This window comes from Pan paniscus, chromosome 8 (assembly GCF_029289425.2).
Source record: "Pan paniscus chromosome 8, NHGRI_mPanPan1-v2.0_pri, whole genome shotgun sequence".
Taxonomy (NCBI): Eukaryota; Metazoa; Chordata; class Mammalia; order Primates; family Hominidae; genus Pan; species Pan paniscus.
Genome location: NC_073257.2, coordinates 144,857,276 through 144,873,201, shown reverse-complemented (window position 1 = coordinate 144,873,201; position 15,926 = coordinate 144,857,276). Strand labels below are relative to the sequence as shown.

The following is a 15,926-nucleotide window of genomic DNA, read 5'->3' as shown; positions in this document are numbered from 1 at the left end:
GTTGGATTCCAGGCCCACGTGACTCAGGCCGGCTTCCTCAGGGGGCTGCGTCCTCACCCTGGCTGCAGCATCCCCTCGCCCAGGCTCCAGTGTCCCCTTGCCCAGGCTCACGGGTCAGGGCCACCCTGCATCAACTCAGGGGTGGAGGGTTTGGGACAGTGAGAGGCCACGCTGCGGCCTGCGGTACCCCCCACCCGGGGACCCTGCTGAGGAGCCCGACCACCCCGGCCTCCCTGGGTGGGCCCTCCCCACGCCGACCAAGCAGGAACCCAGAAGTGTCTGCCAACCCGCAATGTGTGTCACAGGTGGGCGCCAAGCTGAGTGGCCTCAAGTCTCTGGAGCTGGAGGTAGAAGAAGAGGGTGCCACAAAGTCCAGCAGGGACCCGCCGGCCTCCAGGGCAGCCCTGGAGGAGCACGGCAGGAGAGGCGAGGACCTGAAGGTGCGGCTGCCCCTCCTGCCCCTCGTGTGGCCTCTGCCCCTCCTGCCCCTCGTGTGGCCTCTGCCCAGAGCCTGGCCTGAGCCTGAGCCTTGTGCCCCACAGGGGAGGATGGTTCTGGCCCAGCAGTACCTGGCTCAGGCATCAGAGGTTCTGCTGCAGTGCCTACAGGTGGCCCTTGGCAGTGGCCTCCTGGATGTCGCAGCAGCCGCCAGCCTGGAGATGGTGGAGTGTGTCGGCACTCTGGACCCTGCAACTACCTGCCAGTTCCTGGCTCTGTCTCAGGTGTGTCTCTGCCCTGCGCACCTCCAGCTAGGCCCTTCATGGAGGAGGGAGGACCCTGGGCTTCAGCTGGGGCCCTCGCCTTGGGGGGACTCCATTAGAGAAGCAGGCCGCAGGCCAGGGTCCTCAAGCAGTGGGAGCCTGCCGGCCACGTAAACTTGTGGCTCAGAGAGAACATGCATTCGTGTGCTTATCCCGATCCCCTGCATCGGGCAGACATGGAGACCCGGCAGTCGCAGGCCAGCAGGGCCCCGTCCATGCGGACCTCACAGAGGTCCCACAGAGGACTGGGCAGACACGGAGACCCGGCAGTCGCAGGCCAGCAGGGCCTGTCCATGCAGACCTCACAGAGGTCCCACAGAGGGAACAAGTGTGGCCCCACGCGACTCTGCAGGTGCCAGGAGGAGCCAGCATCCCAGGGGAGCCTTGCCAGGAGAGCCAGCCCACTCCTGTACCCAGGCTGCAGCTGCTGCGCACCCTCCGCAGGGTGCAAGGCCTCCCCGCCCAGGCCTCGGGCCCCTGGCACACCTCCCCTGCTCCCTTTCAGAGCTGCTCGGCCTCGGAGACGATGAGGGATGTCCTGCTTGCAGCCACAGCCAACACCAGCAGCTCACAGCTGGCGGCCCTGCTGCAGCTACAGCACCAGCTCCGGCGCCAAGACAGGACCACCACCAGCCTGGGCGCCCGTGTGGAGCAGAGGCTGGCCGCCGTGTCCAAGGTAAGCGGGCACGGATGCCGCTGAACCTGCCCCCAGCTCTGGAGCTCTGTGGACAGACACTGCAGCCGCACAGTCCCACGCCTGAGCGAGGCAGCCTTGCTCACCCCCCAGCTCATGAGCCATCCCTCCCCGTGCCCCCAGCCATGTGCACCTGGGTCGCCTCTCCAAGCCTCAGTGTCCCCTGGTCCTTGTGGGGGTAGTAACGGCCCACGTGGTGGGTGCAGTGAGGTTGGTGAGGTCACAACTACAAACGCACAGCCAGGCCTGCAGCCAAGAGCTGACCAGCAGACGGGCCAGCAGTGCCCTGAGGGCCTCATGTGGATCGGAGCTGCATGTTCCCTGCCTCTGTTTAAGGAAATATTTTACACCTTGGTCAGGTCTAAGGGTTTAACCTTGAGAAACATTTTTGTAGAGCAGGATAGCTAACGGCACTTTTTGTTCAGATTAGCAGATGCGAATGGCAGTATTTAAAGAAAAAAGACGACATTTCTTGAATTGTGGGAAACAGACAAGCGTGGCCTAATGGGGCCCCTCCCTCCTTCGGCTGCGTGGCTGCCTCCCTGGTCCTCTCGTTGGGGTGGACCTGACCAAATATCCCCTCGTCCAGGGCTGTTTGGTGGACAATGCTTTGCTGGTGAGGGTGGGGTGGGGGCAGCATCCGCCACTGGGTGACAGGAGCACCCCTGCCATTGTGACATCCAGAGATGTCTGCAGACATGGCCAGTGGGCGCAACATGGCCCCGGCTGAGAACTGGTGACTCAACCCAGAGGTGGAAACCTGGAAAGCTGCCGTCCTTCTGAAGCTGAGAGGACAGAGGGTGGAGGCAAGGGGCCTGCAGGCCCAGCCCAGGCCCGAGGACAGGAGAAGGTGACACAGCCTGGCCCTGCGCCTGGAGGAAGATGCTGATGCACATGGCCCTGCCAGAGCTGGGTCCAGGAGGGTGTGCATGGCAAGCGGGAATTAAAATGGGCTAAGCTGGGCGTTGGGGGCGCCTGTGGTCTAAGCTGGACATGCAGGGGGGTGCCTGTGGCCTAAGCTGGGCATGGGGGCACACACCTGTAGTCCCAGTTACTCAGGAGCCTGAGGCAGGAGGATCACTTGAGCCCAGGAGTTCGAGGCTGCAGTGAGCCATGATAGTGCCTGTGAATAGCCACTGACGCCCAGCCTGACCAACATAGTGAGACCCCATCTCAAAAAAATTGGGCTGCCCCGGGCAGCACTTACTGGACAGGTGAGGAGCAAGCAGCCAGGCTGGTACCAGAGCACCTGCTGTGGGTGAGCTGGGCACGGGAGTCATGGCTCTCCCTCCCGCACGGCTGCAGACCAGGCAGAGCTCACCCCATAGGAGCTTTGGGGACCAAGGACACCAGTGTGTGTGCAGGACTGAGTGCAGGGCCAGGAGGCGGCCTGGGGCTTGACATGTGGGAGCCATCAGTCACCACGATGGGGGCCACCACTCCTCAGGCCCTCCTGTTTCAGGAATTCTCATGGAAAAGCTGCACCGAATCTCAGCCAGGCACAGACTCAGTGCAGTCGGGCTGGGGGACGTTGTAGGCCATAGCAGGCCCACCGCAGCAGCCTCGGGAAAGGCTGGCGAATGGCAGAGCCTCATATTTTTAAAGTTATCAGCCATGGAAGCAATGAGAACTAGCTAAGCTAAAATGTTTGCACTGAGAGCATTGAGTCAACCCTCACCATCCATCCCAGGGCCACTGGGCAATTCGGAAATCAGCTGGGACTGGTGTCAACAGAAGCTCTGCGAGGAGGAGGAGCGAGCCTGCAGCCAGGACAGGAGAGGTCACTGCACTGCAGCTGGGAGCAGCCCCACAGCACCCTGGGAACACCCACCAGGAGCAGCCCCGCAGCACCCTGGGAACGCCCATTGAGAGCAGAGCCCCACAGCACCCTGAGAACACCCACCAGCAGCAGCCCCACAGCACTCTGGGAACACCCACCAAGACCAGAGCCTTACAGCTCCTGGGAACACCCACCAGCAGCAGCCCCACAGCACCCTGGGAACACCCACCAAGACCAGAGCCTTACAGCACCCTGGGAACACCCACCGAGACCAGAGCCCCACAGCACCCTGGGAACACCCACCGAGACCAGAGCCCCACAGCACCCTGGGAACACCCACCGAGACCAGAGCCCCACAGCACCCTGGGAACACCCACCGAGACCAGAGCCCCACAGCACCCTGGGAACACCCACCGAGACCAGAGCCCCACAGCACCCTGGGAACACCCACCGAGACCAGAGCCCCACAGCACCCTGGGAACACCCACCGAGACCAGAGCCCCACAGCACCCTGGGAACACCCACCGAGACCAGAGCCCCACAGCACCCTGGGAACACCCACCGAGACCAGAGCCCCACGGCACCCTGGGAACACCCACCGAGACCAGAGCCCCACGGCACCCTGGGAACACCCACCGAGACCAGAGCCTTACAGCACCCTGGGAATGCCCACCAGCAGCAGCCCTACAGCACCCTGGGAACGCCCACCAGCAGCTGCCCTACAGCACCCTGGGAACGCCCACCGTGACCAGAGCCTTACAGCACCTTGGGAACGCCTACTGAGAGCAGAGTCCCACAGCACCCTGGGAACACCCACCAGGTCCTGGGCCTTAGGTACATTCCCCTGGAAGCTTCTGGAAGGCAGTGAAATCTGCTGTGGTCTTGTGGTGCCTGGAGAGGACGCAGCCTCCAGGAGATAGTGTCCTCTGCAGCATCCCATATGTGCTCTCCTAAATGAAGGGCTCAATGTGGGGGTTTCTGGGAAAAGTGAATGCAGCCCAAGGTTGAATCTGTGACAGAAACAGATTGAAGAAAAGACCCTGTCTGAGGGGGACATTGGAAAAGACAGAGCAAGGGTGCTATGATTTGAACGTTTGTCTCCCTTGAAACTCATGTTGAAACAATGCCCAATGTGGCAGTATTGAGAGGTGGGGCCTTTAAGAGGTAACTGGGTCATGAGGGCTCATGAATGGATCAGCCCATTTGTTGACTAATAAGCTAATGGATTATGGTTATCATGGGAGTGGGGCTAATGGCTGTATGAGAAGAGGAAAAGACCTGGGCTAACACAGCCCCCTCACTGTGTGTCATTCTGGGCCACCTCAGGACTCTGCAGAGGCCCCACCTGCAAGAAGGCCCTCATCAGATGCGGCCCTTTGACCTTGGACTTCTCAGCCTCCAGAACTGTAAGAAATAATTTCCTTTTCTTTGTAAATTACTCAGTTTCAGATATTCTGCTATAAACAACTGGAAATGGACTAAGAAAATTGGTACCAGGAGTGGGGTGGTTAACAATAATGAATACTTGAAAATATGGAAGCAGCTATGGAACTGAGTAATGAGCAGAGGCTGAAAGCATTTAGAGGAGAAGGCTTTTAAAAACCCAGTATGTCTGTAAATGGATCATTGAGGGTGATTCTGGTGAGGGCCTGCCTGGAAGACAAGATGACAAGGGAAAGTTTGGAGCTCTTTAGAGATCCGTTAAGTGGTCGTGACCAGAATGCTGATTTGGACAGGAAAGGCCATTCTGATGAGATTTCAGATGGAACTGTGGAGCAAGGTATTAAAACCTAGAATAAAGGCCAGCCTCGTCATAAATTAGCAAAGACCTTGGCTGAACTGTCCACGTGGAACAGCTTTGTCAAAGGCTGAACTTCAGAGTGGTGAACAAGGGTATCTGGTAGAATAAATATCCAAGCAGCAAAGAATTAGGCTGCTGCGTGGCTACTTCTAACCACTACACTGAGCTGCAAAAGGGAAAAAATAACTCGGAGATGGAATTATCATCGAAAGAAAAGTGAGCGGAAGGATCTGGAAGCTCTTAGCCTGGCCACGTAAAGAGTGAAAGGTGTGCCCAGGAGAGGAGCCAAGGCTCTAGACCGTTCACCAAAAGTCAGCACAGAGAGGAAGGGCCGGGTGCTGTTCTTCAAGGCAGTGGAAGAAAGACCCAGAAGTCATTTCAGAGACCCTCAAGGCTGCCCTCCCACTGCAAGCCTGGAGGCCATGGAGGGCAGAATTGCACTGGTGGATGGGCCAGAGGTGCCCTCCACAGGCTCCCTGCCCAGGGCCTGCTGGGGACCATGCTCCCTAAATTCCAGTGCAGCTCTCCATGGTGGCCCCAGGGGTGGCTCAGGCAGCTCTGGTGCAGATAGACCCACAGCTCAAGAAGGTGTGGCCACAGCATTGGCCACGGCCACGTGGCACTGATTCTGCAGGCTTGCAGAGAGCAAGATGGAGGCTTGGCAGCCTCCATCCAGATTTCAAAGGATGCCATTGAAAGCCTGGAGGCCTGGGCAGAGACTCGTCCCAGGGATGGAGCCACCACAGACAGCCCCAGCAGAGCAAGGCCACGGGAACAGGACCCCCACCAGGACCCCAGAGCTGTGGAGTCACTGGCAGCTCGGGAAGCTTCAGGCACTGGACTCCCACCCGTAAGAGCAGCCATGTGGGCTGCATCCAGCAAAGCCATCGGGGAGGCCCAACCCCCAGCCCCTGCGTCCAGAGGCAGCAAGTGCTGTCGGAAGAGACCATTCCCTGAATTCAGGATCACGTCAGCCCTGTGGGGTTGGGGCTTGCTTGGAGCCTCCACTCCTCATTTTGCCTATTCCCGTTTTCAAGTGGGAATGTCTCAGCCGGTCCCACTGCTGTGTGTCGGAAGTAGAGAACTTGTTTTGATTTCACAGGCTCATAGATAAGACTCTGAACTTCGGACTTTTGAGTTGCTGCTGGAACAAGTTAAGACTTTGGGGCTACGGGGTTTGCAGGAATGTATTTGTACATGAGAAGGACATGAGTTTTGGGGGCAGAATGCTATGGTTTGAATGTTCCCTCCAAAACTCATGAATGGATTGATCTAATTAATGGTTTTAGATTCAGGGGTTATCCTGGGAGCGGGACTGTGGCTTTATAGGAAGAGGAGGAGAAACTTGAGCTGGCACACTCAGCCCCCTCGCCACGGAATGCCCTGTGCCACCCCGGACTCTATGGTGTCCCCACCTGCGAGAAGGCCCTCACCAGACATGGCTAAAACCGAACAGCGCTGGGCCACACGCAGCCACAGCAGAGATCCCCAGTACCAAGGTCACTCAGAGTGTGTTTTCCAACCACGCTGACATAAAGCAGGAAATCAGTAACAAAAATGGACCTGTGAGAAACACGGGCACCTTGAAATTAAACAGTTACTTACGATGATCAAATTAGTCAAAGAAGAAGTCACAGCAGAATTCAGAAAACACTTTAAACTGACTTAGACTTAAACTGACTTAGAGAATGAAAATACTACAAATAAAAACTTACGTGACTTAGCTCAAACGGGTTACAGGAAAAATAACAGCCTTGCATACAAGAAGAAAGCCAGAAAACACCTTGATTTAAGCTTTGATTTCAAGAAGCTGGACAACAACAATAAATTACAGCTAAGAAAAATGAAAGAGGACAAATCAATACAACATCAGAAACAGTGAAGCCAAAACCAGCAGAGGAAATCCAAGGCACAAGTTGGTTCCAAAGAGAAGACAATGAAATGGAGAAACACCTGCTCAAGAAAGAAAGGGAAAAGGCGAGTTTCCAGTATCAGTAAGAAAAAGACCCATCCCTGAGATGATGCAGGCATTGAAAGTTCACACAGAATGTTCTTGACAGCCTTACTCCAATACAGGCGACACCAGACTCAAATGGACCAACTCCTCAACAAAACACAGCTCACCAAAGCCAACAGAAGCGTAGAAAATCCAAATGATTCAATGTCTGTTAAAGAAATTGAATCTTTTATTTAAAATGTTGCTACAAAGAAAACCCAGACCCCACTGGCTTCACCAGTAAATTCTTCCAAAAACTGAAAGAATAAATAACTGCTTTGAAAACTTATAGAAAGTAGAAATAAAGCAAACAACTTCCTCTTTTACTAAGAGGCCAGATGAACGTTGACACTAGAAACTTAGCAGGGACATTACAAGAAAGGAAAAGCTCTCTCATCACTATTACACAAAAATCCTAACAAAATACCGCAAATAAAGTCCAGCAGTTATAAAGGGCGCCACGTCAGGGTGAAGTAGTTGTGTTCCACGTGGTTCAATATTCAAAAATCATTCAATATCATTGACCATGTTAACAGAAGGAAAAGGAGATAAATCGCAAAATCACCTTGACAGGTGCAAAAAAGGTGTCTTTCAAAATCCAACATCAACTCATGATTTTTAAAATTAAGATAGAAGCAAATGTCCTTAATCCAATAAAGAATATCTATACAGCCCTAGCATGCATCATATTTAATGGTACAGTATTGAAAAGTTTTCCCCAAGAGTGGAAATGTACACCCTATCAGCACTTGTATTGAATACAGAACAATATGACTAGAAAAAGAAATAACATGTAGAAAGACTGAAAAGAAAATACAGAACCAAGAGACTGAAGAACTCGGGTGCTGTTCCGTGTGTGTGGGCCGAGAGGCTCCGTGCCGTGAAGCCACCAGTTCTCTCTGTGGCCGAGGGTTCACGGAGGCTCTTCCTCCTTCCGGTGAGGTCTTAGCCTGGTTCCCCTGAGCTATTAGCAATGTTGTTTTCCACAGAGATGGCCTGGCAGGTGGCCCAGGGCTGTGTCCCTTGTGGGGACCTGGGGCTGCGCCACTCCCCTGTGGCCACGGGAGACACAGGGTAGGAGCCGTACAAGGGAAAAATGACAAATCAGACTGCGCTGAAATTCAGAAGTTCTGTTCACCAAAAACGCCCTGCCGAGAGTCAAGGGGCAGCCACAGAGAATGAGAAGAGAAGATATTGACACTAGGTTGCCGACACATGTGCATCCCACATGGATGAAGGGTGTGGGTCCCTTTTCAGTAAGAAAAGGAGACACTGATTGAAGATGGCACGAGGTTGGAATCTCACAAAAGCAGAGATTCGTGTGGCCAATAATTTTAATGGTGCTCAAGTTCATTAGTCAGGGAAATGCAAAATTGAAGCCTGACGCAGATAACCAGACACCAACCAGAATGGCTCCCACGGAAAAGGAGGACACGGCCAGTGGGGATGAGATGGGGATGGGGGCAGCTGAGGCTCCCTGGGCCTCATGCCCCCCCCCCTTGGCACAGTAGCCCGTGGGTGCAGCAGCCCCTGGGCAGGGTTCTGGCAGAATCGCTGTAGCTGACACAGCAAGGCTGCACCTGACTCTGCACCCGGTAGAAATCCTTCGCTGGGGTCCCCAGAGAGCAGCATCGCTCATGACCCCCAGCGACGGGAAGCCACCCAGATGCCCTTGGCCACAGAACAGATGAAGACGCTGTGGCATTCCCAGCTGTGGCATTCCCAGCTGTGGCATCTGCAGGGAGGAAGGCCAGCCCCACGCTCCACCTGGGTGAAGCCCACGGCGCAAGCCAGAGGCCCGGCAGAAAAGCCCACCTGAGCTGCTAGAATCTGTTGTGGTCCCCTTGTGGGGACGAGGGCCAGTGGCCGGCAATGTCCGATCTCTTTGCCTGGCCACACAGGTGTGCCCACTGCAAAAATCCATCGAGCTTTTCACGCATGGGCTTTTACGCCACTTTCTGTATATTCTACTTTGATAGTAAGTTTTATAAAAACTGCTTTGTTTGTGCAAACTTGAAGCTATGACTCAGAACCACAAGCCTCACAGCTCGATGGAGGGCTGCCCATGCGGAGAGGCCCAAGCCTCCAGGAGCCCTCTGGCTGGCCCTCAGGGGCTGTGGTGGCCGCCTGCCGCTGGTGGTGAGGAGCCTGAACTGCGTGCCGGGTCTGGTATTAGACAGACTCATAGTCCATGGGAGCGGACGGGCTGGAGCTGCTGCCTGCACCGCCTGACCACAGCCGACTGGCATCCCAGGGGCCTAAGGCCAGGAAGAGAGGGCCTTCCCCAGGGGAGCATGGGGGCACGGCTCTGAGTCTGCACTGTGTACATGTGTGTCCATGCATGTCTGCGTGAGTGTGTGCGTCTGTGTATGCGTGCGTGTCTGTGTCCATGCATGTCTGCGTGTCTGGGTCCATGTATGCGTTCATCTGTGTGTGTCCGTGCATGTCTGTGTGTGTGCATCTGTGTACGTGTGCATGTGTGTGTCCGTGCATGTCTGTGTGTGTGCATCTGTGTACGTGTGCATGTGTGTCCGTGCATGTCTGTGTGTGTGCATCTGTGTACGTGGGCATGTGTGTGTCCGTGCATGTCTGTGTGTGTGCATCTGTGTACGTGGGCATGTGTGTGTCCGTGCATGTCTGCATGAGCATGTCTATGCACGGGTGGGTGTCTGTGCATGTCTGTGTGTCTGGGTCCATGTACACGTGCATCTGTGTGTGTCCGTGCATGTCTCCGTGTGTGCATCTGTGCAAGGGTGCATGTCTGTGTGTGTCCGTGCCTGTCTGTGTGAGTGCGTGTCTGTGCACACTTGTGTGTCTGCATGCATCCATGTGTCTGTACATGTATGTCTCCATGTGTGGTGTGGAGGACACAGAAGGATGGAGGGAAAGGCACCACTCACAGAGGAGGCGCTGGAGAATTTTCCATTTGTTATTTTGGGTTTGGTGAACATGCACTTTGCGTCATGCAAATCAGGTTTCTAAACATTAACAACCGGAGAGAAATGACATTTTGGGGCCGCCGGTGACTCTTGCGTGCCTCTGCTGCCCCCTGGTGGCAGCCCCGAGTCACTTCCAGCAGGGCCCCCCACCCCAAGGGCCCAGCCTGGGGCAGGAAGGGTACAAAGCCCCCGCCGTGGCTCTGCCACGAGGTCTCCTGGAAATGAGGGGAGCAGCACAGCGACGTCCTTGCGTCCTAAATGCGTCCCCTGATAGCCGTTTTTCACCACGCAGGCTTGGCAAAATCTCTGCGTCACTGAGCAGCATTTTAACCTCTTGAATGAGATGCCTCCGACCTTTTGGATCCTCTTTCTGCACCTCTCAGGGGACAGGTAAAGCCGGTCCTTCTTGTTGAGGCCGCCCCCAGCCCGCTGAGAGGCCTCAGGGAGGCAGAGACCCAGCCGTGGGCTGCCCACACCTCAGCCCCACCCCAGGGAGGCCTGGGACTCGGGAAACGCCCGGACAGTCCCGAGAAGGTGCCGGACAGACACCGGGTACCCCAAGGGCGGGGGCGGTCCAGAGACGCCACACACCCCTTCCTGTGACCTGTCTCCAGTACAGGGTCTTTGTGTCTGGTCTGGGCGTCTGGACCCGAAGGTCACTGTTATGGTGGAGCCGAGAGCAGGACAGCTGTCCTCTCCAGCTCCCACTGGCCTGGAGCCAGCCGGCGGTGCCTCTGGCAGTGACCACAGAACTCACTGGCCGTGGCCAAGTGCCCGGTGCATGACCCAGCGTGTTCTCAATCCACGTCCTGACCGGCCATGCACACCCAGCGGTGCCCCTGGAGGCGCACACGGGGAGGGCCCTGCTGGGCGTCCATGGTCTGCAGAGTTGGCCTCACTGGGCTCCTCTGAGGTCGCTGGAGCTGGGCTGTGAGGTGTGTTTCCTTCATGGCTTGCCTGCGACCCTGGCCCACGTCCTGCCAGCAGGTCCCGTCTGTACGGCGCTGCCTACGAGAAACCCAAGTTCATTACTGCAGCCAAAGGAAAGGTGCAGGCGGTGGGAGGTGAGCAGGGCTGCAGGGGAGGGGGAGCAGGGCAGGCGGAGCGTGGGCGAGAGTGGGGAGGTGAGCAGGGCAGTGTGGGGAGGGGGAGGGAAGAGGTGGAGGGGAGGGGGAGCAGGGCGAGAGGGGGAGGGGAGCAGGGGCAGGAGTGGGGGAGGGGAGTGGGGACGGGAAGTGGGGAGGGGAGCTGGGGGAGAGGGGAGTAGGGGCAGGAGCAGGGGGAGGGGAGCGGAGGGGACGGGAGCATGGGGAAGGGGGAGCAGGGGCGGGAGGGGAGCGGTTTCAGGAGGGGAGCAGGGGCGGGAGCAGAGCTGATGCCCACTGTGCCTCAGGCTCCCTGCACACAGGCCCTTTCCTTCCAGAAGCTGAAGGCCCACCAGGGAGCCGCTGGGGTCCCAGGGGTGTGGCCTCTCCCAGCCCTCCACCCACGGGGATGGAGGGGTCTGTAGAGCCTGTGACATTCTGGAAACAGGTGTAGACGGGGCGTGTGCTTCCCTGGGGCCCAGGAGGCCCATCCGCTGGCTGCGCAATGATGTGGCAGCGCCTCCACAGCATGGGACCAGGGGGACCCCACATGGAGGAAGGGACTTCCATCCATGCAGCCTTTCCTGCGGGACAGCAGCCCTTTTCCCAGTGCTCACCATGCATGGTCCAGCTGGTCCAGCTGCCATCCTCAGCCCTAGGCAGCGACAGAGGGTGTGTCCATGTCCCCGCAGGCTCCTGCAAGGTGATGCGTCTGGCCATAAGTCCCACTGCCTTCTCCCACCTGCTGGCCTGTGCCCAGCAGTTCCGGAAGCAGGCCCAGGCCCAGGTGTACAGCGAGGACATGGCCCTGAACATAGGCTCGGTGAGGCCCTCCAGGCTCCAAGCCACCCAGCCGGGACCCTCTGCTCCCCACCCCTGAGAGCCAGGACCCTGGCGAGGTGGGGGGAGGGGCAGGGTGCTAGCCCAGGCTGCTGAAGGGCTTGGGCCATCCCAACACCTGGGCACTGCCCAACTCCCAGGCCAAGGTCCATGTGGGGGGAGAACTTGCTCCTTGGGCTCCTTGGCCGTGTCTGATCCCTGAAGCACAAACAGGAGGGGCCCGGCCCACTCTGCTCCGCAGAGCTCAGGGTCACCTGGGCCCGGCTGTCCCCACAGGCAGGACCCTCCGTGGTGCGGGCAGAGGAGATGGGTGGGGGCTGGGGTCTCAGGGTGACCCTCCAGAGGATGGGCCAGGTGCTGTGGGGCCCTCGTTGCCGAGCCAGGTGCCCTTGTCCACCATGCTGTTTGCAGAAGGGGCAGGAGCTCGGCCTTTCTGCAGGGGCCTGGCCCTCGCGGCCTCTGGGCCATACGCCCTGTTTGCTACGGGGGCCTCTTTTTTGGATTGTGGTAGGAGCCAGAAGGCCTGCAGGTGGAAGAGAAGGAGCGCCCTGTGCAGAGGCTCAGCAGCGTCCTAGGGCCCCTGGAGGAGCTTCTGCAGCCGCTATTCCCCCTGATCAGCCTCTCCAAGGCCAGGTACTGGGGATGACGTTGAGGCTGGCACCCCACCACGCTCACGCATGGACACGTGTGTCCAGTGCTGTGGCCAACCACGTGTGCTTGCTGTGCCTTCTCGGCCGCCTTTGTTCAGGACTCGGCGCCGCCCGCCTGCTCCCAGGAAGCAGTTCTTCCTGGTTCTGCCTCCATTCCTGCCTGGAGGAGTACTGCCCACTGCCCACTGCCCACGGTCCCTCCAGCCCCTGGCCCAAGTGTGGGGTGGGAGGGCAAGCACCTCCGAGGGACCGCCCGGGCTGCTTTGATTTGGGGTGGGAAGGAAGGCAGAGGGGACGGACACCTGGCACCGTTTAGCTTGGCTGGTGGATCAGAGATGATCCCAAAATCCTGTGGCTCATCCCGGCCCCACCTCAGTGGGACCATCCCCAGAAGTGAGCGTGGGGATTCGTGGTGCTGCTGCCTTAGAGTGAAACAGGCTGAGCAGGTGTCGCCTATATTCCAAGCGTTTGTTATCTCTGTTTCTTAAACCCGAATATATAACCTGACTTTCAGAGTGCAGACACCTGCGGTTGTTGCCGATTCAGGGAAGTCGAAGGGCAAAGACAAGGAGAGGAAAACGTCCACAGGACAACACAGTGAGTGGGGCGGGCGCGGCCACTCAGCCTGGGGAGCTCATCCCGCCAGAAGAGGTGGGGTTGGGATCCACCCACCCATCCGGGAACGCCAAGGGGGATCAGGAACCCAGGAGTCCCACAAGCCCTGCTGCTCCTTCCCCTGAGGCCTCCCTGCGCCTGAGGTCCCCGGAAGGTTCTCCGCACAGCCCTGGACCAGCCCTCTGGGTAGGAGGCTCTGTGCCAAGCCTCCTGAGAGCACCACGGAACTCCGCACAGCCACCTTCGCGTGGGTGGATTGTCAGCCCCGCCACACCACACGTGCTTGCTAACAAAAAGAATCGTGTGGAGGGACAGGCGCGATGGGAGGCTGTTCCTCGCCCCGTTCTGGGGCATCTGGAGGAGGAGGTGGTATGGAGTCAAGGCGGGCTGCCAGCCTTTCCCAGCGCCCAGCAGCCAAGTCAGAAGACGGAGCCCCGTGACCCCGTGGGAGGGGTCCCGTCTTCAGGAGCTGATCTCCCTGCACTGCTGTTTCCCAGACACAGTCCAGCCCGAGGTTGCCGATAAGATAGTCCTGATCGCAGACAGACATCTCCTGGAGCTGCCACTGGAAGGTCTCTCTGTGTTCGATGAAGGGACAATTTCCTCTGTGTCACGAGAATTTTCTCTTCAAATGCTGTGGAATCGCCTCCATAAAGAAGAGACAGGTAGGAACTGCCCTCAGCCACCTTAATGTGTAATTTTAAAATGGAAATATTTAAATTATTTTTCAGATGAAACAATGTTAGCTCCTATCAAAAAATAATCATCAAATGTTGCAACATTTTTCTAGGCATTTATTCATTCAAAGATATTTGTGAGATATAAATACTCACCAGCCTGGGCAACATGGTGAGAGTGCATCTCTACAAGAAAGTTTAAAATGAGCCGGGCATGGTGGTGTGCACCTGTGGTCCCGGCTACTCAGGAGGCTGGGAGGTGGGAGGATGGTTTGAGCCTGGGAGACTGAGGCTTTGGGGAGCTGAGATGGCGCCACTGCACTCCAGCCTGGGCAACAGAGTGAGACCCTGTCAAAAATAAAATATATATGGATATATATAAACACTCAAAACTATTTATAAAATACCTGCTATGTGCCAGTATCCTGGTGCTAAACACACAGGGAAGACGAACTTAACGCTGTTCTTGCCCCCGCAAATACCTGTTTCAAAGGAGGGGACCAGATGTGTAGTAAACAGCCAGCCTCTCCGTTAATCACTCAGACGGTGAAAAGCACGAGGGAGCGCGCGGAAGGCCCTGAGCTCGGCTGGGATTCGGGGGTGATGACATTCTGTGACTGAGCGCTGGCTGTGCAGACGTGCCCCGGTTGTGAAACTTCCCCGAGCGCTACCCTTGCGGTACGTGCAGTTTTCTGCACTTCAGTATCAAATAAAATTAAAAATAAATCGACTGGACTTTTGCTTCCATCTCAGATGAAGTAACAGGGACCAGATTCGTTCTTCCCGCTGAGACAAATAAAAACCAGAGAAAAGCACATGAAATGAGGGTTTTCAAACATTGACGAGCAGTCCGCGCAGGACGGGGTCCTCGAAGGGGGGTTGGCTGGCGAGCGCCATGGCCCACCCAGCTCTTACTCTCTGGGGAATTTCCAGGCCACAGCATTGTGGGGGGGGCAGGAAGAGCCCAGGGGTCTCCCCAAGTTGAGGACAGGCAGTTTGGAGTCTGGGAAACTGACAGCTACAACGTGCAGGGCGGGACACCTGGAAGGAGAGAGCTGCAAGGAACGGCCACTCCGAGATCCGCAGAGCCCTCGGCAGGAAGACAGCCACCACCTGTGTGCGAGGCCAGGGAAAGAGACAGCTCTGAAAATAGTGAAAACACGGATAAACACTTAAAACGCCTTTATTTTCAAAATCTCTTTAAAATATTTTTGAGCAAAAAGCTTAGAGCAAAAGACAATAATAATGGTATGGGGCTTTATAACATAAATGTGAAATGAATGACGACAGCACAAAAGATGAGAGGGAGGGAATGGAAGCAAAGTATTTAAAGTCTCCATCCTCTGGAGAAAGTGGTATAATATTACTTGGAGATAGACTGTGATAAAGTTATAAACTATACATCCTCAAGTAATCAATAAAAACAAAACAAGAAAAACAAACAAAAAACCCCACAGAGTTTATAGCAAATACATAATGAAGAAGATGAAATGGAATCATAAACATACCCTTAATCCAAAAAAACACAGAAAAAAAGGGAACAGAGAACAGATAGGAAAAATAAAAAACAAATAGCAAGATAGTATATTTCAACCCAACCATATCTATCATCACATTAAGTGTCTAAACACCCCCAACTAAAAGAAAAATATCATCTGATTAAATGAAAATTCAGCGTTCAAAATATGCTCCCTCCAAGAAACCCACTTTAAATACAAAGAAAATGGTAAGTTAAAAAGAAAGGATGGAAAAACCTTATCTCTTAGTATCCAAAGAAGGTTGGCATGGTGAGATTAAATTGGAAAAGGTGGAGTTCATCCTGGGAACGTGACCAGGGCTACAGTGGGCCATTCCGTAAAGAGGAGGAGGCTAATTCATGAAGAGGGTGTGAAACCTCAGTGTCTGTACATCGATTAACATCCCTGCAAAACACACGAGACAAAACCCACGGAGCCACAGAACAATCAAGACGTACCCGAGGATGGCTGGGGAGGTCAACCTCCCTTTCTCAACAGTGATGGAACAAATATGCATCAAATCAGTAATGGACATTGATGTAACATTCCCCCCATGGCAGAAGAATGTACA

General features: G+C 55.9%; 1 protein-coding gene across 1 annotated transcript in view; it reads left to right on the top strand.

Moving 5' to 3' along the window:
• The window catches only part of CFAP46 (cilia and flagella associated protein 46), a 215,699-nt gene that overhangs the window by 159,688 nt on the left and 40,085 nt on the right, over positions 1 to 15,926 (top strand). The window contains exons 43-51 of the mRNA XM_055093516.1: positions 306 to 440; positions 543 to 722; positions 1,267 to 1,437; positions 10,264 to 10,361; positions 10,959 to 11,035; positions 11,749 to 11,879; positions 12,408 to 12,529; positions 13,061 to 13,143; positions 13,659 to 13,826. Of these exons, the coding sequence (XP_054949491.1) occupies positions 306 to 440; positions 543 to 722; positions 1,267 to 1,437; positions 10,264 to 10,361; positions 10,959 to 11,035; positions 11,749 to 11,879; positions 12,408 to 12,529; positions 13,061 to 13,143; positions 13,659 to 13,826 (1,165 nt within the window). The remainder of the gene's footprint in view (positions 1 to 305; positions 441 to 542; positions 723 to 1,266; positions 1,438 to 10,263; positions 10,362 to 10,958; positions 11,036 to 11,748; positions 11,880 to 12,407; positions 12,530 to 13,060; positions 13,144 to 13,658; positions 13,827 to 15,926) is intronic.